The 21,091-nt window shown below is 43.4% G+C and overlaps 1 protein-coding gene across 2 annotated transcripts in view; it reads right to left on the reverse strand.

Moving 5' to 3' along the window:
* The window catches only part of kif3a (kinesin family member 3A), a 79,626-nt gene that overhangs the window by 38,787 nt on the left and 19,748 nt on the right, over positions 1–21,091 (reverse strand). For both annotated transcript variants that reach the window (XM_067996067.1, XM_067996068.1), the window contains exons 4-9: positions 18,086–18,170; positions 17,482–17,587; positions 16,317–16,456; positions 12,398–12,595; positions 9,470–9,644; positions 9,291–9,386 (exon numbers count right to left, since the gene is read on the reverse strand). In XM_067996067.1, coding sequence (XP_067852168.1) covers positions 9,291–9,386; positions 9,470–9,644; positions 12,398–12,595; positions 16,317–16,456; positions 17,482–17,587; positions 18,086–18,170 — 800 coding nt within the window. The remainder of the gene's footprint in view (positions 1–9,290; positions 9,387–9,469; positions 9,645–12,397; positions 12,596–16,316; positions 16,457–17,481; positions 17,588–18,085; positions 18,171–21,091) is intronic.

Consider the following 21,091-nt stretch of genomic DNA (forward strand, 5'->3'; position numbering starts at 1 on the left):
GAAGGTTTCCATAGGATTTGTATTCCTAAAATATATGTTGCACAATATTAACAGGAAACTGCACACCTCAGCATGATGGCCAAGGCTATTTTAATGAATTATAATATGTGGAGCAACATCTTATTAATAGTACTGCCTAAAGGCATTTTTACATACTGTGATGATTGAAGGATACAAATGTGTGACTTGGAATTAGTAGGTAAAATGAATAATGGGCATGGGTATTTCTCAAGCAATGATGAAAGACACTTGTCTTACACATGCTTTCAGGTTTGTTTTTCTTCCATCAAAGCAGTTTTGCTTGCAGTTCAGAAAGGAAGAGTTCAAGCAGGGCGTGAAAATTCTTTTCAGTATATACTGGTTCAGGCCCCAAGAGTATGTAAATCCACTGAGGCCAATAGAAATGTCCTAGTCCACTAAGCCAGTAAGAAAATTAAATATGCTCCATAGATCTTCACATCATTAATTAAACCATTGATTAATCTTACCTTCCAAAGTACTGGATTAAAGCAATGGAATGTATACACTTGCAAACCATGTCTAGTCAAGCTAAGAGCTGCACTAGTATAATACGGTGGATTATTTATAGCCGTTTAGTCTTTCAGAAGATATGTTTTACTAGTATTAATCCAAAGATCAAGGGCCAAATTTTAACGGGCAGCCAGGAAGAGGGCCGGAGTGGGGAGGGAATTCATGACAAGAAACCTGGAAGTATGGGTTTCCCGGACGTCTTTTGATGTAAGGACGTCTTTCAATTTTTTTCTGTAGGTTTCCCGCCCGACAGATCAGCCAGACTGACTGTCAGTCGGACGAGAGAGCAGCCCAGGGAGCAGGTAAGTCCTAGACTGGGGGGTGGGCGGGGGTCGGTCATCAGGAGCTCAGTCATTTGGGGGGTGGGGGGGCAGGTCAGAGCTCGTGGGTAGGGCTTCGGCCGATCATTGGGGGGAGGGGGGGACGGGACGGACAGACGATGGTTGGGAGAAGGGAGTGGGGTTTGTCCGATCACGTGTGTGGGATCGCAGCAGGTAGGTTATCCTGCTCTTCCTGGCCCACAAGTAGTGCAATAAAAGGCACTTAACTGCTGATCTGAGCCTTCTCACCTCCTCTTACGTGGCATGAAGCAGAAGGCCCGGGAATCCTGACTCCCAAGAGTTAAAAATAAAATACCAAATGGAGGCCCGCAGCGTCCTTAAAAGATTTCATTGACCGACCCGCCACCTGAGAGCGGGTTGGTCACCCTCTCCTCGACCCGCCTCTGTTAAAACCGGAAGTGGGCTTATGTTGGAGGCGGGTTGGGGTCAGGTTTGACTTTTTTTTACGATTTTTACCTTCCCACGCACCCCCCAACCCACCCGTTCGTTGAGTTAAAATTTACCCTCAACAGAGTTGGATCAAGTTAAATTTTCCACCCCTGTAAAAAAGAAAGCTGTGTATAGGAAAAAGACAGACAGGGAAAAACAACAGAAATGGAACAGCTGGGGTCAGGTTTGCAAGAAGTGTTAAGCAGCATCCAATCAGTAGCACAGGTGGTGCATTTTGGTAGGAAGGATAAGAAGGTCACTGCTTGGATAATAAGAGTCTAAATGGGGTACAGGAGCAAAGGGATCGAGGGGTACAGATAAACAAATCACTAAAAGTGGTAAATAAGGCTATAAAAAGGCAAACCAAGCACTTGGGTTCATTTCTAGAGGGATAGAATTGAAAAGCAGAGAAGTTATGTTAAACTTGTATAGAACCTTGGTTAGACCACACTTGTGCACAGTTCTGGTCTCCATGTTATAAAAAGCAAAAAGCAAAGCATTGGAGAAGGTGTAAAAAAGATTCACAAGGACGATACCAGAACTGAGAGGATATTCTTATCACAAAAGGCTGAACAAGCTGGGGCGCTTTTCTCTAGAAAAGAGAAGGCTGAGGGGTGAACTGATAAAGGTCTTTAAGATAATGAAAGGGTTTAATAGAATAGACGTAGAGAAAATGTTTCCACTTGTGGGGAGACCAAAGCTAGAGGTCCCAAACAGCAAAGAGATCATTTTTTTTTTGGGAGGTGTTGATTGAGAAATAAATGACGGCCAGGACACTGAGAGAACTCCCCTGCTCTTCTTTGAATATGGGACCTTTTACATCCATCTGAGAGAGCAGACAGGACCTAAGTTTAATGTCTCATCCGAAAGACGGCAGCGCCATCAGTGCAGCACTTCCTTAGTACTGCACTGCAGTGTCAGCCAAAGTTATGTGCTCAAGTTCTGGACTGGTGCTTGAATCCACGTGTTTTTGACTTGGAGATGAGAGAGCAGCAACTAAGCCAAAGTCACTTCATTTTACACAGAAAGAAAACAAAATGACCAAATAAGTCAGAAAACTACATCAGGTTGAGTCTGTGCCATTTGCTGTTTAGCAAAGTCATTGGTTACTAAAGGAGATAGAGGAGTAAATCTGTAGGTAAATTTCAAAGAAATATAAAATAATAGAGCAGTAATTGTAGGGGACTTCAATTATCCTAATACAGACTGGGGAGAGGAAAAGTGTAAAGGGCAAGGAGGGTGTAGAATTCCTAAAATGTGTACACTTTCTTAATCAGTATATTTCTAGCCCCAACGAGGAAGGAAGCAATGCTGGGTCTAGTTCTGGGGAATGAAGTAGGGCAAGTGGAGTGTGTTTCAGTGGGAGAACTTCTGGGTAATAGTGATCATAATATAATTAGATTTAAAATAGTTACCAAGAAAAATCAACGGTGAAACTACCCAACTGGTAGAGAGCCAATTTTAGTGATTTGAGAAGGGATCTAGTACAGGTGGACTGAAAACAAATATTGGCCAAGAAGACATAAATGAGTAATGGCAGGCCTTCAAGGTAGAGATAGTTTGGGTGCAAGCCAAGCACATTCCCATAAGGAGGAAAGATGAGGCATCCAAAACTAAAGCTCCCTGGATGACGGAAATAGAGGTTAACCTAAAACAGAAAAAGGAGGTTTATGACAAATGTGAGGTACAGAATACAGTAGAAAACCAGGCAGAATACAAAGAATGCAGGGGGAAAATTGAAAAAGGATATAAGAAGGGCAAAGAGAGAACAGGAGAAAAGATTAGCAGGTAACATAATAAGGAACCCAAAAATCTTTTGTAAACATATAAAAAGTAAAAGGATAGTTAAAGGAATAGTGGGGTCAATTAGGGAAAAAGAAAATCTTGTGGAGGCACAGGGCATGACTGAGGTACTGAATGACTACTTTGCATCTGTCTTCACAAAAGAGAATGAAGTTAATGCCACAGTAGAGGAGGAGGGAGTAGAGATATTGGATAGGATAAAAATAAATAGAAAGAAGGTGCTAAATAGGTTGGCATCACTCAAAGTTAACAAGTCACACGGTTCAGATGGGATGCATCCTAGGTTGCTGAAAGAAGCAAGGGTGGAGATAGCAGAGGCTCTGATCACAATCTTACAATCCTCCTTAGATATGGGAGTGGTGCCACAGCACTGGAGGATTGCAAATGTTGCACCCATATTCAAATAAGGGGAGAGCGATAAACCTGGTAACTACAGGCCAATCAGCTGGGAAAACTACTAGAGACCATTGTCAAGGACAAAGTAAATCCTCAATTGGAGAAACATGGATTAATAAAGAATAGCCAGCACGGATTTGTTAAAAGCAAATTGTGTCAGACTAACCTGATTGAGTTCTTTGATGAATTATCAGAGGGGGTTGATGAAGGTAGTGCAGTCGATGTATATATGGACTTTCAAAAGACATTTGATAAAGTACCACATAAAAGACCTATTCCGAAACTAGAAGCACATGGGATTAAAGGGATGGTAGTAATATGGGTACTTAATTGGCTAATGGGTGGGAGGCAGAGAGTGGCGGTGAACGGATGCTTTTCTGACTGGAGAGAAGTATGCAGTGGGGTCCCTTAGGGATCAGTATTAGGACCATTGCCTTTCTTGTTATAGATAAATGACCTGGACTTAGGTATACGGAGCACAATTTTGAAGTTTGCGGATGTTACAAAACTTGGCAACGTAGTAAATAATGAGGAGGATAGTAGCAGACTTCAGGAGGACATAGACAGACTGGTGAAATGGGCAGAAACTTAACTGGACTAGCCATATAAATACTGTGGCTACAAGAGCAGGTCAGAGGCTAGGTATTCTGTGGCGAGTGACTCACCTCCTGACTCCCCATGCCTTTCCACCACCTACAAGGCACAAGTCAGGAGTGTGATGGAATACTCTCCACTTGCCTGGATGAGTGCAGCTCCAACAACACTCATGAAGCTCAACACCATCCAGGACAAAGCAGCCTGCTTGGTACCCCATCCACCACCCTAAACATTCACTCCCTTCACCACCGGTGCATCATGGCTGCAGTGTGTACCACCTACAGGATGCACTGCAGCAACTCGCCAAGGCTTCTTCGACAGCTCCTCCCAAACCCGCGACCTCTACCACCTAGAAGGACAAGGGCAGCAGGCACTTGGGAACACCACCACCTGCACGTCCCCTCCATGTCACACACCATTCTGACTTGGAAATATATCGCCGTTCCTTCATCGTCACAGGGTCAAAATCCTGAAACTCCCTACATAATAGGACTGTGGGAGAACCTTCACCAAACGGACTGCAGCGGTTCAAGAAGGCTGCTCACCACCACCTTCTTAAGGGCAATTAGGGATGGGCAATAAATGCTGGCCTTGCAGGCGATGCCCACATCCCATGAACGCAGAGAAGTGTGAAGTGATGCACTTTGGGAGGAACAACTTGGAGGCAGTATAATCTAAATGGTACTGTTTTGAGGGGGGTACAAGAGCAAAGGGACCTGGGGATGCATGTTGACAAATCTTTGAAGGTGGCAGAGCAAGTTGAGAAGGCAGTTAAGAAAGCATTTGGGATACTTGTCTTTGTAAATAGGGGCACTGAATACAAAAATAAGGAAGTCATGCTAAACCTTCACAATCACTGGTTAGGCCTCAGCTGGAGTACTGAGCATAATTCTGGGCACCGCAGTTTAGGAAAGATGTCAACGCCTTGGAGAGGGTACAGAGGAGGTTTACCAAGATGAAACCAGGGATGAGGGACTTCAGTTATGTGGAGAGGTTGGAGAAGCTGGGATTGTTCTCCTTAGAGCAGAGAAGATTAGAGAGATACCTAATAGAGATATTCAAAATAATGAGGGCTTTTGGTAGAGCAATTAGGGAGAAACTGTTTCCTCTGGCAAGTGGATCAATAACCAGAGGTCAAAGATTTAAAATAATTGGCAAAAGAACTAGAGAGGAAATGAGGAAAAAAAATTTTCACACAGAGGGTTGTTAAGATCTGGAACACACTACCTGAAAAGGGTGATGGAAGCAGATTCCATCGGAACTTTCAAAAGGCAACTGGACATGTACTTGAAGAGCACTAATTTGCAAGGTTATGGGGAAAAAGCTGGGGTGTGGGACTAAATTGGACAGCTCTTTCAAAGAGCCGGCACAAGCACGAGGAGCCAAGTAGCCTCCTTCTGTGCTGTAAGATTCTATGATTCTACGGCTCAAACATCACACATTCCTGACTGAGGGCAAGCATAATTGCAAGGGGAGAGGAGGAAGAGTAAACTTTATTACTGCTAGATGTGATGTTTCAAATACACATGCAAATTTTCTCTGTAGAAGGGTTAAAACAAAAATCATGTGCAGGGCTCACAGTTAAAAACCATACAAAAATTTTTTTTTTTTTTATTATTCGTTCACGGGATGTGGGCGTCGCTGGCAAGGCCGGCATTTATTGCCCATCCCTAATTGCCCTTGAGAAGGTGGTGGTGAGCCGCCTTCTTGAACCGCTGCAGTCCATGTGGTGACGGTTCTCCCACAGTGCTGTTAGGAAGGGAGTTCCAGGATTTTGACCCAGCGACAATGAAGGAACGGCGATATATTTCCAAGTCGGGATGGTGTGTGACTTGGAGGGGAACGTGCAGGTGGTGTTGTTCCCATGCGCCTGCTGCCCTTGTCCTTCTAGGTGGTAGAGGTCGTGGGTTTGGGAGGTGCTGTCGAAGAAGCCTTGGCGAGTTGCTGCAGTGCATCCTGTGGATGGTGCACACTGCAGCCACAGTGCGCCGGTGGTGAAGGGAGTGAATGTTTAGGGTGGTGGATGGGGTGCCAATCAAGCGGGCTGAATTGGCAGAAAAGGGTATAGGAAAGAACTATAGCAAATTTATACAAAGGCGCAATGCCGTAACATGATGCAGGGCAATTTCTTTGAAGATTTTATTCTTCTAAATTAAAGGGAAACATCAGTGTAAGTGTAATCCTGTACATGTCCCACAAAGGTTGGGGGTTTTAAACCAAGACCTACCGTGAAGTAGATACAATGACACCAGACACAGGGTTTCCTAGTGAAATATGTGCTAGCCAGTATTGCATTTTATAGTGATCTTTACACATGCCATTGTTTTATTTTTAAATTGGTTTACACATTTTGGTGTGTTTCTCCTAATCAACAACAACCTCTAAAAGGGACATATTTAAATATAAACAATTCCTGATTTGTATTGTGTGCTGTCTTTTCCTTATTATTTTCAATGACAAAGTCCCAGTTCATGTTAGACTTGTAGCACATAACATGAATGTCATATACATGCAACAGAAGAGCTTTCTTCAGCCCATTTGCAGATCCAGAATCAAGCTGAGAGCTAGATTTGTGTAACAAAGGCAAAACTGTTGCAGGGAGGGATAGCTCTGGCCCTAATGATGTTCAGCACTCTAGTATGGGAAATCAGTCTCACGGCAGGTGTGTCTATTTGCCAAAGCCCCTCACGAGGATCAGGTTTAGGCTGTCAGTAATGAGCAAGCCTGGGACTCAACACTGTATTTGGACATCTAGAACATCAAGTGGCTGGTACGTTACATGGTATCCTGCTTAGGTCATTCCATCACACTGGAGAGAGATGTCAATCATATAACTGACGAAGAATTGGTGAAACTCAGCATTAAATAGCTGCTAGAAGGTCATACTTGGCAAGTCAGGTATAAGAACACATGCTCTATTATTTAGGACTCCACCATAATTGCTGCTGAAATTCTGCACCTCCAACTGGTGAAACTATTGTTCAATGGGGGAACTGTGTTTGTCCATGTTGAGGTCAAGAAGATGATGGCAATGCATTCACATATTTTATGGTGACTTGTGCTGCTCAAAATGCCACTCAGGAGGAGTTCCTGATATCTACTCCATGACCTAACAAATGATCAATGCTATGCTATCGGTTATCTAATGATCAAATAGAGACTATTCTCCAGGGGTGGAGGGAGGGGGACGAGGATGGACACAAGTAGGATCTCTTTGGGATTGAGATGGTTCGACAACGGGAAACTGGAACTCATATTAATCTTATGCTGCAGATTTGATGTTCGAATACCTGAACCAGGCAGGTCTACAGTACTCCAATAATCAAGGGTGCTATTGGTGGTTGACCAGTGTGGCTAACTGACCTATCGCTGGGGTATAGATTCTTCCCCCTCAGATTCAGGTAACTCCACAAGCCAACGCCTTAAACAGAGAGGGTGTCCCTCATTGGGCAAGCTGCATAAAACTTATCAGTGCTCTTTGCTGGTGAAACTTTAGCAGTGTACTTGCACCCAATTGGGAGCCCTAGGCCTAGGTTCTGGTTAACCTGCCCCAAAGTTCTCTTTCCTATGGTAAGACGCATCAGGCAAACGGAAACAATACTTTAGATGGCTTTCTTAATAGTTGGGTTGAAAAATTCTTAAGTATGGTGATGGGTTTCCATGGATGCGAGACACCCAGATGACCAAAACAAAAGACTGATTGGTGTTGTATACATTAACAGTCGGGCATTTAATGGTGTTAGTGAATTTAGTTAGGATCTTCCACCTCCATTTCTTTGCAGCATGTTCTCCTTTCATCCACTTCACTCAAATGACTGTTTCTATCAATAACATATCTTACTTACAACCTAATGCTTTGAAATAAAGGGAATAAGTGCTTACCCCTTTTTGGTGAACCAAGTAGAACATATACATTTCTAAGCTGCACAGAATTATTCGTTTAAATGTGTGCTCTCTCATGTGCTCCTCTCTCTAAATCTTTATTAGCCCTAAATATTTGATATGACCTCATTTACAATAAAAGAAAGAAAAGGGGAAGAAGCGGGAGAGTGGTAGCAATTGGATAGCTCTTTCAAAGAGCCAGCACGGGCACAATGGGCCAAATGGCATCCTTCTGTGCTGTAAGATTCTATGACGTTTTAGAACACTTATTTTCTCATCTGTGTCTCAATCTGTCACATTTCACCTGACCAAGGAGAAAGCCTCCGAAAGCTTGTGATTTTCAAATAAAACAGTTGGACTATAACCTGGTGCTGTAAGATTCCTTACATTTGTCAACCCCAGTCCATCACCGGCATCTCCACATCAATCTTCTGGCAGAGTCAACCTTTTTAGTTAGTTTCTCCTCTCTTTTTAGTTGCCCCTGTGCTGCACCCATTCTCCACAAGATAGGGAGAAATGACAATAGATCATTTCCCCTTTGCAGTTAGATACTAGGTGATACACTAGAATAGCCATGCATGATCAAAAGTGGCACGGTAGCATAGTGGTTATGTTACTCGACGAGCAATCCAGAGGTCTGGACTGATATCCATAGAACACAAATTCAAATCCCATTATGGCAGTTTGTTAATTTGAATTCAGTTTTTAAAAAATCTGCAAATAAAAAGTATCAGTTGTCGTAAAAACTCAACTGGTTCATTAATGTCCTTTAGACTGTAACTGCCCAGCAGGCCACTCAGTTGTATCAAACCTCTACAAAGAATAATAAGACTGTCACTATATATATTTGAGCGATTCAAGAAGGCCTTCTCAATGGGAAGGGAAATAAATGCCAGCCTTGCCAGTAACCCCCACATCCCGAGAATGAATGGAAAAAAAATTACAGGCATAAATACACAGTCTGCATGTCATTAATGCACCATATTAGTACAGCAGCACACAGGTTCACAGGATTGCCATTTAAGTTTTATATTGATGCACAATTTTTTTTTAAATGGAGCACCATTACTTTAGCTAAACAAAAGTTGAGGCTCTCTCACACACACACACACACACACACACTTCCAAATTTGGGTAAGCAGAGAGGGAAGAAACAAAAAAAAATAATAAAACCCAAAAACTAATTCTTTCTGACCTGTACAAGTCCACTGTAGAACAGAGTTTACTATCACATTAAATTTGAATACTCCTATCCCAATTTACATTATTTATTAAATAGGGATATAATCCAAGTTTATTTTAAATGGCTACCTCTTCGTTTCTTTCTCTTCTCTCCCCCCTCTCCACTTTCCCCTTCTTCATCATCGTCTTCAGAGACACTGATTTCCGAACCAGAGATTTCTTCCCCTGCAAATCATCAAAAATTTCAATTTATCAAATATCCTTATTTCATCAGTAGCTCAATGTTCCTCTACATCAGAGGTCCATACCTTCCTTCAGTTTATTCCTAAGATCCTCGATTTCCTTCTGGAACTGGCGCAACAATGCATCTTTAGGGTCTTCATTAATTCTGGCTTTATTCTTTATATTCTTTGCTCTGTTTGCATATCGTAAAGTACTGATGGTTTCATCATAATTGTAATCTGCTGGTCCAATGTTTGCACACTGATTTAAAAAAAAATGTAAACAGAAAAAGGTGATGTAAGTTCGATCCTCCATGCTACCAAGTTGTCAATCTTTGCTACATAGTTGTAAGGAGATGCCAAGCAGAGATTAAGGGCTCGATATTAGGAGGGAGGCGGGTTGGCAGCGGGGGGTCGACTGGGCGCGTGGGTAACCTGCCCAGTAAAATCGGTGGGTTCCCCACACGATCGCAGCCTAATTGAAGCCGCTTACCGTGGCTTCCAGGTTTCGCATTGGAAAGCTGCACAGCGGGGGGACTGCGCACCCGCATCATAGGCTGTCAGCTGGAAGAGCCCTATTTAAAGGGGCAGTCCTCCACTGACTGATGCTGCAGAAAATAGGCAAAATTACAGCATGCAGCATCCCAGGGGGAAGGCTGCTCCCAGGTTTAATGATGCTTCACTCCAGGTCTTACTGGATGGGGTGAGGAGGAGGAGGGAGATCTTCCACCTGGCGGACAGGAGGAACTGGCCAGCCTCTGCCACCAAGGCCTGGCTCGAGGTGGCAGAGGAGGTCACCAGCACCACCAACATACCACGCACCTGCATACAGTGTAGGAGGTGCTTCAATGACCTAAGTAGGTCAGCCGAAGTGAGTACACTTACTCATTCTCCTACACTCCGTCTGCCACATCACCGCCCCCACCGCACATCTCCTTCTGCACTGCCAACACTACTCTATCACATCATTCCTCACACCCACTCAAACCTCATCCTCATCTTACCTGCACTTACTCACCACCTCCCCAGTCCTCATCCCGCCACTACCACTCAACCCAATCCTCATACAATCTCATGGCTCTATCTCATACTCACCCTCTCATGCATCTCTTTCATGGTCAGCCTCACCCAACCTGCCACTACCTGTGCTGCAGCCACAGGGCATGCATCACATATGTGTAGTAGGAAGCGTAAGGCAAATGTGTCGTGAGCATGAAGGGGATGCACAAGGGTGTTTGAGGGTTTGTCATGGTTTTTACTTATATTTGATTTCTGATCAACTCACATTACATATTATATAGTCACCACTACTGCCACGTCTTTGTAAATCTTGTCTGGTTTGTGCAATAATGCCCTTTCCTGAGGTTCACCGTGAAGACCCACAACCGATGCCACCCATTGTGTCACTCCTGAGTGGGTGTAGGTGCATTTGCAGGGCTCTTTTGTGCAGACGACTGAGAGACGCCGGCGATGTCCCCGGTGGCACAATGGAAGGATGGGGAGGAGAAGTTGTTGAGGGCAGTGGTGACTTTGACAGAGACAGGTAAGAAGATGCTGCTCGGGCCAGCCAGGAGCAGCTCGGCATGAAGGAGGCTGCAGATGTGTACGACTGCATGTCGAGTGACTCTGAGCCTCCGTGTGCACTGCTGCTCAGAGAGGTCCAGGGATCTGAGCCTCAGTCTGTAGACCCTGTGGCGAGGGTAGTGCCTTCAGCAACGCATCTCTCTCTGCGGTTGCCCTCCCTCCTGCTGTGCAGGTGGATGTGTCACAGCACTGTGTTGTGGAGCTCCATGTGTCTGAGGTGGACGGCGTGGCCGGCGATGCTGTTCGTCCTCCAAGGCGGTCATGACTGCAGCTATGGCGGCCCCCATCCGGAAGATGTACATTTGAGGGGGTCCGCAAGGTAGGTAAATGTGTCTGCACACCGGGGTTGAGGTTGCAAGTTTGTAAATATTATTGTTAGGAGGAGGGTGTTGCAAGCCAAACTTTGTCCAAAGTGACAGAGTGGCCTCCTTCAATGAGTGAGGGTCTCCCCCCCCACCCCCCACCTGTCAAATGGACCTTTGCAGCTCCCACGGGCTGGTGGCTGCAACACGTCCATTTCAAGTGGGGGTGTTCTTCGGGAAACACGCTCAGTTTGGATGAAAATCCCACCCCTCCTAAAATATCCTACAAATCTGGTCCCCTAACGACCTGAACTATCACATTAATTGATTTAAGTGGGACCCCGCCAGCTTTAATTGCCGGCGGGAGTCCCGCATGCGGGGGCTGCGCGCGCATCTAAGCGCATCACTGGAGAACCCGGAAGTGGGCGCTTTAGAGCCAGGCTCTGGACCCGCCCCGGGAATCCCCGATTTTCGGAGCCCCCCGCCACGAGCCCACCCGCTCGGACCCTAGATGCCTCCCCACAAGGGGAAGTGAACACAGAACCCTGGAACTAGCTTGTCCATTCATCCAGGTAGCTGCAGGTGGTTTGTGGTCCAAGGAAGTTGTTAAGTCAAAAAGGAATTTGGGAGGGACCCACATCCTAGCACTAAACTTAATCAGTAAAATAAATTTTTCACCATTTAAAAGTAGGTAGTCAACTTCTATCAAAATCTTTTTAAAGATGCAGAAAAACTAAACAGCCCATCAGTTAATGTGAATCTTGTAGCTGACAACACCGGATTTTACCTTTCAATAAAAGTCCTGGAGCCTAAAGTGGTTACATTTTAAGTCACAGCGTTACCCTCTCCTCTCACCCTTGCGGAAAAGGTTTGCCATTGTATGTGATAGAGGAAAGCCTAAAGAATATTTTTATTCTGTTGTAGCTATGGGAATAGACCTGTTTCTATAAGAAGTGCTACAATTTTACTTATTTAGCCACTTTCCACAAGATGGCTCCTGAATTATAGAAACAATTGGTTGTCAAAGCATATGCTGTTCACATTGTTTAAATACAGTCTAATCTCACAAAATTTACATCAATTATCCTCAATGTATTATATGTATCAATAGAAAGAAGAAAAGACTCACCATCATAGTCTTTGAATTGCCTCCCAATGAATCCTGGAGTAGACGTGTCAGTTTAGAGTTACGGTAGGGCACATGTGTACTTTTACCATCAACAAGGGCGGAGATAACGTTACCCAGCGTGGACAATGAGAGGTTGATCTTTGTTGCTTCTTTTAATCGCTGTCCTGTGGCTCCAGTCTTTCCTTGTCTTTCTGAACCCTGCAAGCACATATGATGGGATCAATCCTTTGCCACTCAACATATTCTTGTAAAAGTGCTCATTATTACTTTTAATTTTTGTGGTTACAAATGTTGTATCCGACATATACTTTAAGAAAAATCTTCATTTTTATCTATAATAAAAACAGAAAATGCTGAAATGCGCAAAACATCAGTTAGCATCTGTAAAGAGAAAAGACAGGTTGTGACCTTTTGGATGTGCATGTTTCAATGGAACTTTATATTTGTACTCAATTTTGTTTAACTATTATGTACAGACCATGAATACAGAGGGATAAAATTCAATTTATTTTTGGCAAAAAAATACGTTAGCCTTGCCAAAATTACACACACACACACACACACAGTATGCTAGTTATCAAATCTTTAAATTGTCAGTGTTCATTAAATTCCCATCAATTTTGGTCCCCATTGTAGTATTAACAGATAACACAAATATGGAAGACTTTATTTTTCTCCCAGATGAACGGTCTCTAAATAAAAGATTGTTTTATCATTTCTCAGGTTGTGAAGGAAGTATTTATTTGCAAAGAGTGCAACAACACCTGGAATGGATTGCCAGGAATGATAGTTGAGACCATGGGCATGATTTTAACTTGGGGCTGGGAACCCAGCCCGGAAACCAAATGAGTGCATCGCAATCTGCAATTGCAACTCAATTGAAGGTAAGTATTTGTGCTCCCGGTTTTCCCATGCACCAGGTTGCCTGTCAGAAGGAAAAGGAGAGCGAATCAGATAGGAGGCGGGAGGGAGATCGTGGGCCCTGGAAAAATCGAAGGGGGTGGGGTTGAGGGGACGTGGACGGCATCGTGGCGGGGGGTTCCAGCATCGAGCGTGCACAGGAGGGGGTTCCAATCGGGGGACAGCCGATTGCAAGGTCATGTCGCACCAGGTGAGCTTGTTAGGCCTGCTTGAAGCACTCTTGCTCCTCCAGGGCCATAAGCAGTGCAATAAAGGCACTCACCTTATGGTTCTGACCCCTCCCGCTTGCTTTCACCTGACGTGAATAAAAAGCGATGGGAAACCCGAACAGGTACGGTTAAATTTATTTTACTTTTGTAATAAATAATAACATAAGTAACTCAACTATCGCAATGAGGTACATTTCCCCTTTAAGTACCAGCCTGCCGGCTTTAAGTGGGGGCGGGACTTCCGGGTGTCTGTTGTATGCACACATCCAAATGTGCCTGGGTCAAACCCGGAAGTGGGCGCGTTGGTAAAATTACCCCCCATAACTCTGGACTCATTTGAGAAATGGACAGATATTGTAATGGTGAGACAGTAAGGTTGGTAGTCTGAAAAGGTGAAATCAAATATGTCAAAAGGCCAATGTAAAAACACATTTCTTCTTCAGAATACTTTTGAGTGAGTATTATAAATGACAGTCAATTTCCCATGGCATTGCACATGGGGAGTCAAGGCCAAATGTAGCCTTCAGGTGAAGTAGTGTTAGAGGGTGGGGGGTTATTCGAAACAAGGAACGTAGATGTAATTCAGTCTCTATTTTAAAGTACCAGATTCTGTCCTTTAACTCCCATGCCCACATTTATAATGGAAACTGTATGGAAGCTTGTCACGCTGCAATTACTCCTTCCTGCCAGTGGTGTGGGAGGGGCTGAAGGGGGCAATGGAGAGGTGAGGCCAGGGGGAGGATGGGAAGGGGTAGAGTAAGAGGGTAGGGTAGGGGGCAAGAGTGGATAGGGTAATAATTCCACTAAATTCTAACTTAATTTCTTTGCAGATTTTATCCATGAAGATAAATATAAATAGAATATATAATTCTGCAATAGAAATTTCATTCACTTTACTGAGCGTTTTGCCCCTTAAAAGGCAGAGGATTGAGACTATCCTCTTACCCTGTGGACTCCCAATAACGATCCATCAGGCAGCCACCTTAGGTCCAGTCTGACTTCATCATTCACTTGCCCACCCAGATCACCCATGGATTTAATTATTTGTCCTTGCTGTAAAAGCAGAAAACTCAATTGTCCCAAGAACGGAAATCTATGTAGTAGCTGTGTTAATTGTATCCATGTGATTTATATCAATTAGTGTTAATTTCTGATTTGTTTTTGAACTGAATTCAAATTCTCCAACTGCCATGGTGGGATTTGAACTCATTTCATGGGACACTGGTCCAGTGTTCGGGTACAGTTTCACACTTACACACCGATTACACTTTTATTATACATTTACATCTACAGCTATATATTTTTTAAAATTTTGCATTTTTAAAAACTCATTCTCAGGATGTGGGCATCGCTGGCAAGGCTGGCATGTATTGGCCATCGCTAGTTGCCCTTGAGAAGGTGGTGGTGGGCCGCCTTCTTTGAACCACTGCAGTCCATGTGGTGAAGGTACTCCCACAATGCTGTCAGATAGGGAGTAACCTGCATTCATACAAATAAGAACATATAACTGTACCAAGATGCTATTTCTGTACTGTCATAAATAATGTATGTGTGGGAGGGGGAGGAGGAAATAAAAAAAGAGAAAAAGAGGGGAAACGCAAAAGGTGGGCAAAAAGAGACGCAGAGAAAGTGTAATCATGATCAGAGAGTGCATTAACAGCAGTTGCCTGCAGCTGCTGCTAATTAGGAAAGCACCAAAGAAAAAACTTGCATTTATATAGCACCTTTCACATCCTCAGATGTTCCAAAGCGCTTCACAGTCAATGAATTTACTTTTGAAGTATTGTCACTATTATAATGTAGGCAAATGTGACAGCCAATTTGCACACAGCAGGTCAAACAAACAATAATGAGACTAGTTAATCTGTTTTGGAGGTGCTGGTAGAGCGATAAATATTGGCCAGGACACCAGGAGAACTTCCCTCCTCTTCTTCAAATAGTGCCATAGGGTCTTTTACGTTCACCTAAATAGATAGACAGGATCTCGATTTACCATCTCATCTGAAAGAAAATATCTCCAGGAAAGCAGCACTCCCTACAGCAAAGTGTCAGCCTAGACTATGTGCTCAAATTCAGGAGTGGGGCTTGAAACACAATCCCGACTTGAAGGCAAGAAAGCTACCACTGGGCCAAGCTAAGAATGACAACAATTTAAAATTGACACCAGTTTGTGAACTATTAAATGGAAGTTGATGGACAATGTGTATAAAAGTAAGAAATAAATACTAAATTTAAGGGTCATGACTTTATTCCAATTCTAAAGTCAAGTTTTTGTGACCAAGGGCTTATGGCAATTTTAGCAGCTGTGTTAATACACAATTGCAAAAATGTTTGAGAATACTACAGCACAATTTGGAGAAGTATTCAAGTGATTTACTGTATTTTTTAAAACTTTAATTGAGAAACATAAATAAAGTCAACATCCATAGTGCAGAACACCAGCAAGATTTAAAAGAGAAGATGAAGTAAATCTGAAAATAGTGATTAGGTGATGATCAGCTTGAGTTTTAAAATCCTGTGGATTGTAGGAGGAACAAAAGACTGAATACAAGAAGGAAACTGGAAGGGAGAAGGGACAGAAAGAAGTGAAACTTGGGCTTCAGTAAGAAACAACAATTAGAATTTTTTTTTAAATCAAGATTTTAAGAGATGCTACAAATTCTGCAGGAGTGCAGGTTAAAGTTAGAAAAGTAAACCGCAAATGTGGCTAGTATTTAACTTTTAAAATAAAAAGGGCAGAGTACTCTGCCACTTAATAAGCATTCTCTAGATATTCTGCCAATTCTTACTGCAAGATCAACGAGGTGCAGCTTGCCCATGCGAACGTGAATATTTCCATCAACTCCTTTTTCACTACACTCAATGGTAATGGTGAAAATAGCATGAGAACGGGAGCTGTGCTCATTCATATTTGTGGCACCAACAGAACCTAGAAGGAAACAAAGCATCAATATCAACATTTTGCCAGTTTTTAAAAATGAGATGCAAAACAGGACTGAGGTACCCTCCAGGACTATTACTCAAAGCCAGCCCATGAAGTAGGGGTTGTCATTCTCCTTTCTCTTATGAGGGGACTCTGCAACAGTTTGTTAGAATACTGCCTTTTCATCCAGGCTTCAGTTTGAAGTTGCTCCCTCAGTTTGAAAGCTATTAAGCACATAAGTAATTATGTTTTTGAATTCAATAACCAATACAAGTACAAATTTATCAATACTGTTCAGGGTGCCACAGGAAAAAGGAGTGAACTGGCACAGTAGCACAAGACAAAGGCACTCCAAGGTCAGAGCTGACACACTCCATCTCACCCACAACAATTAACACCTCTACATCAGGGAACTTTAAAAAGAAACGTTATGGTGTAGGAAGGATTTTGTTTGTGATGATGCTATTCCTAACATTCTACCAAATTAAAAAAATGAACATATCCTAAATTTTCACTAAAGTTTATGAAAAATGAATAAGCACTACACCAGGGCCACCATTTTCAATAGCGACGTGCTTAGGGACCCAGGATTGTACATTCCTACTCTGATTCAACATAATCCAGTTTATAAGGCCTACAGGGATAGGGATAATGTTGAGTCCATTGTACCCATCATTGTATCTAACCTGGAGACAGCTCAGAGATTAGTGGGATTGGTTGGATTAAGGGTGTATGCCTAAACCATTTTAAAATGGAGTAATATATTCAAAAAAAAAATCTACTCTAGGAATTGCTAGGTGAAATTAGATTTGGCTCTTTTAATTAGAGTTGATGCCTCTGATCCATTTGCAGTATATTTCAACTGATAGAAAAGGCAAATAGACAATTTGACTGGGGTCTTTTTAGGGGGAGAAAAAAAATCAAAAAATACTTCAATGGTCAACAAATTTCCAAAATACAGACTGAGAATCCTGGGACAAAAAGAGCATTCTTAAAACCATGCATGCCTTATCAATTTTTTTTAAACTTACGGTTTTTATTCCCCAAAGTCATAATGCGGTCCATGTCATCTGCATTGTTTACTACATAACCAGAAAGGTCTTTAATATATACGCCAACATCAGGCCGTTCCTTGACCTGCACAGTGAAACACAGAAAAATTAGAAATAAAGCACATGGAATTGAAACAGGATCCTAAATTTGCATAATTATCATCAGGACTGAAGTAATAGGAGTAATTTTCAATTTTACTGCCTGGGCAGTAACCTGGCGGAGCAGATGGAAATCAAGTGGGTTCCACAACAGGCAAACAATCCACTCTGCCAGGTTACTACACAGGTGCTGAAGTTGAAAATTATCCCCATGTACAAATAATTTGGAAAGGAATTATTTAAAATACAAATAAAGTTGAAGTAGTATTACTAGCGAAAGCTCCTCAGCGAGATTCCCCAATACAAGCAGCTAATGAGGTTTGCGGTAGCCTTTCATATCTGGTGAAAGTCATCATAGGATCCCTAGAGGCAGTAGTCTTCCTACTCTACTGTGGAAAATGAACTATCTATAAAATTATAAATTCAGTGGGTTTTTCCTTTGTTCCCCATTAGTCGGTTTTGCCACATTGACTGAATTTCTTACCTCCAGTCTCTGACTCTGATCCTTTCCAAGAAGGTCACGAACCTCCTCATTATAAATCTCCAGATAGGATACTCGCACAAGGAACCTTAAAAGAAAGGATGAGCAAAAAAAAAATCAGCACGTTCATGCTTTAGAGGTTAAATTCAATAATTCTACACTCCCAGCAGGGAGCCACACTCAAAGGGAGGGTAGTTTGGACATAGGGATACATAGGGATAGAATGGTTACAGAACGGAAGGAGACCATTTAGCCTATCGAGTCAGTGCAGGCTCTCTGCAAGAGCAATCCAATCAGTCCCATTCCCCCGCCCTTTCCCCATAGCCCTGCAATTTTTTTTCCATTCAAGTACTTATCCAATTCACTTTTAAAAGCCACGATTGAATCTGCCTCCACTACCCTCTCAGGCAGTGCATTACAGATCACAGCCACTCGCTGTGTAAAAAAGATTTTCCTCATGTCGCCTTTGGTTCTTTTGCCAATCACCTTAAATCTATGCCCTCTGGTTCTTGACCCTTCCGCCAATGGGAACAGTTTCTCTCTATCTACTCTGTCTAGACCCTTCATTTTGAATACCTCTATCAAATTCTCCTCTCAACCTTCTCTGCTCTAAGGAGAACAACCCCAGCTTCTCCAGTCTATCTGCGTAACTGAAGTCCTTCACCCCTAGAAACATTCTAGGAAATTTCTTCTGCACCCTCTCTAAGGCCTTCACATCCTTCCGAAAGTGCGGTGTCCAGAAATGGACATAATGGGCATGATTTTGACCCCGAGGCGGGAAGGGGGGGGGGTCAAATTGAGGACAGGAATCCTGGAAATACGGGTTTCCCAGACGTCCTTACAATTTTGACGTAAGGACGTCTTTTATTTTGTCGGTTTGCCATCCAGCTGACCGGCCAGATTGACAGGCTGGTCTCAGTCGGACGGGAGACCAGCCAGGGAGAGGATGTGTTCAGGTAAGTCTTCGGGTAAGTACTTGTTTGTATGGATTTGGGGGGGGGGGGGGGGGGGGGGAAGAGGTGAGGAAACAGGTAGGCATGGGATGACACAGGGCACAGGGGTCATCAGTCATGGAGGTAGGGATCGGGGGTCAGTCACGGGGCGTCGTGTCGGGATCAGGAGTCATCATTGGGATCCGCAATCGCTGGGGGGAATCTGGGTCAGGTGTCCGCGATCGGGATGTCCGCGATCGTTGGGGGAAAATCAGGTTCCACGGCCGTTTGGGGGGGGGGGGGGGGGATCGGGGGCTGGGGTCGGCGGTCATGGTGGGGGTTGCTACAGGTAGGCTTGTTGGGCCTGGGGGAAGCACTCCTGCTCCTCCGGGCCGACAAGCTATGCCAGAAAGGCATCTACCTGTTAGTCTCGGGCCTTCTCGCTTCCTTTCACGAGGCATGAAAGAGAAGGCCCAGGAATCCCAGCCCCCCGGGGGTGAAATCAGAAACTGTGGGAAAATGGAGGCCCATAGCCTCCTTGAAAGGTTTTAAGGCCTTACCCGCCTCCTGAGAGCAGGTGGTCACCCGCCCCATGAAAACCAGAAGTGGGCAAGCTGGAGGAGGGTCTGGAATGGTTGCAAATTCCCACCCTCAACCCACCCGTTTCACTGTTAAAATTGTGCCAAATACTTCAGTTGTGGCCGAACCAGTGTTTTATAAAGGTTCATCATAACTTCCTTGCTTTTGTACTCTATGCCTCTATTTATAAAGCCCAAGATCCCATGTGCTTTTTTAAATCGCTTTCTCAATCTGCCATGCCACCGTCAAAGATTTGTGCACATTTACCCCCAGATCTCTGTTCCTGCACCCCTTTTAAAATTGTACCCTTTAATTTATATTGCCTCTCCTCGTTCTTCCTACCAAACGTAGTAGCTCTAATTCTCTAACTTGCACGCGTTTAAAGTATGGCTCCCCACTGGGAGCATGGGTTTGCTAAATTTACCCTCATAGTTCTCCTAGTTAATTAGCAATGCATACCTAAAGCCTTGTATATTATACATTTTGAGTGAGTTTATTTTCTTGATGCCTTTTTTCTTTTGTCAATCTAATCAAGGAGTAAAAGATTACCTCACGTTACCCAAGTAATCAATAATTCAATGACAACGTACACAATTATTTGGTAAAAGTGCAGTATTTCCTTTTTTCACAAGTTTGCTATATAAAACTCCCACTGCTCCCTCAGCTGAAATCAGCTAATTCAGCACAGGAAAGAGATTGTACTAAGACTATAAACTGAATCAGAGAAAAAAGAAATTCCTATTTTGCCACACAATAAATATACCCATTGCCCATCATAAGAACTAGGAGCAGGAGTAGGCCAATCGGCCCTTCGAGCCTGCTCCGCCATTTAACAAGATCATGGCTGATCTGATCCTAACCTCAAATCTAAATTCATGTCCAATTTCCTGCCCGCTTCCTGTAACCCCTAATTCCCTTTACTTCTAGGAAACTGTCTATTTCTGCTTTGAATTTATTCAATGATGTAGCTTCCACAGCTTCCTGGGGCAGCAAATTCCACAGACCTACCACCCTCTGAGTGAAGAAGTTTCCCCTCATCTCAGTTTTGAAGGAGCGGCCCCTTATTCTAAGATTATGCCCCCTAGTTCTAGTTTCACTCATCCGTGGGAACATCCTCACCGCATCCACCCGATCAAGCCCCTTCACAATCTTATATGTTTCAATAAGATCGCCTCTCATTCTTCTGAACTCCAATGAGTAGAGTCCCAATCTACTCAACATCTCCTCATATGTCCGCCCCCTCATCCCCGGGATTAACCGAGTGAACCTTCTTTGTACTGCCTCGAGAGCAAGCATGTCTTTTCTTAAGTATGGACACCAAAACTGTATGCAGTATTCCAGGTGCGGTCTCACCAATACCTTATATAACTGCAGCAATACCTCCCTGTTTTTATATTCTATCCCCCTAGCAATAAACGCCAAGAAGTTATCAATTTTAACATTGTGAAAAACATCCAAGGTATTCCAAAGGGTCCTAATAAGGTATAGATTTTTTTAA

Source organism: Heptranchias perlo, chromosome 14 (genome assembly GCF_035084215.1).
Source record: "Heptranchias perlo isolate sHepPer1 chromosome 14, sHepPer1.hap1, whole genome shotgun sequence".
Lineage (NCBI taxonomy): Eukaryota > Metazoa > Chordata > Chondrichthyes > Hexanchiformes > Hexanchidae > Heptranchias > Heptranchias perlo.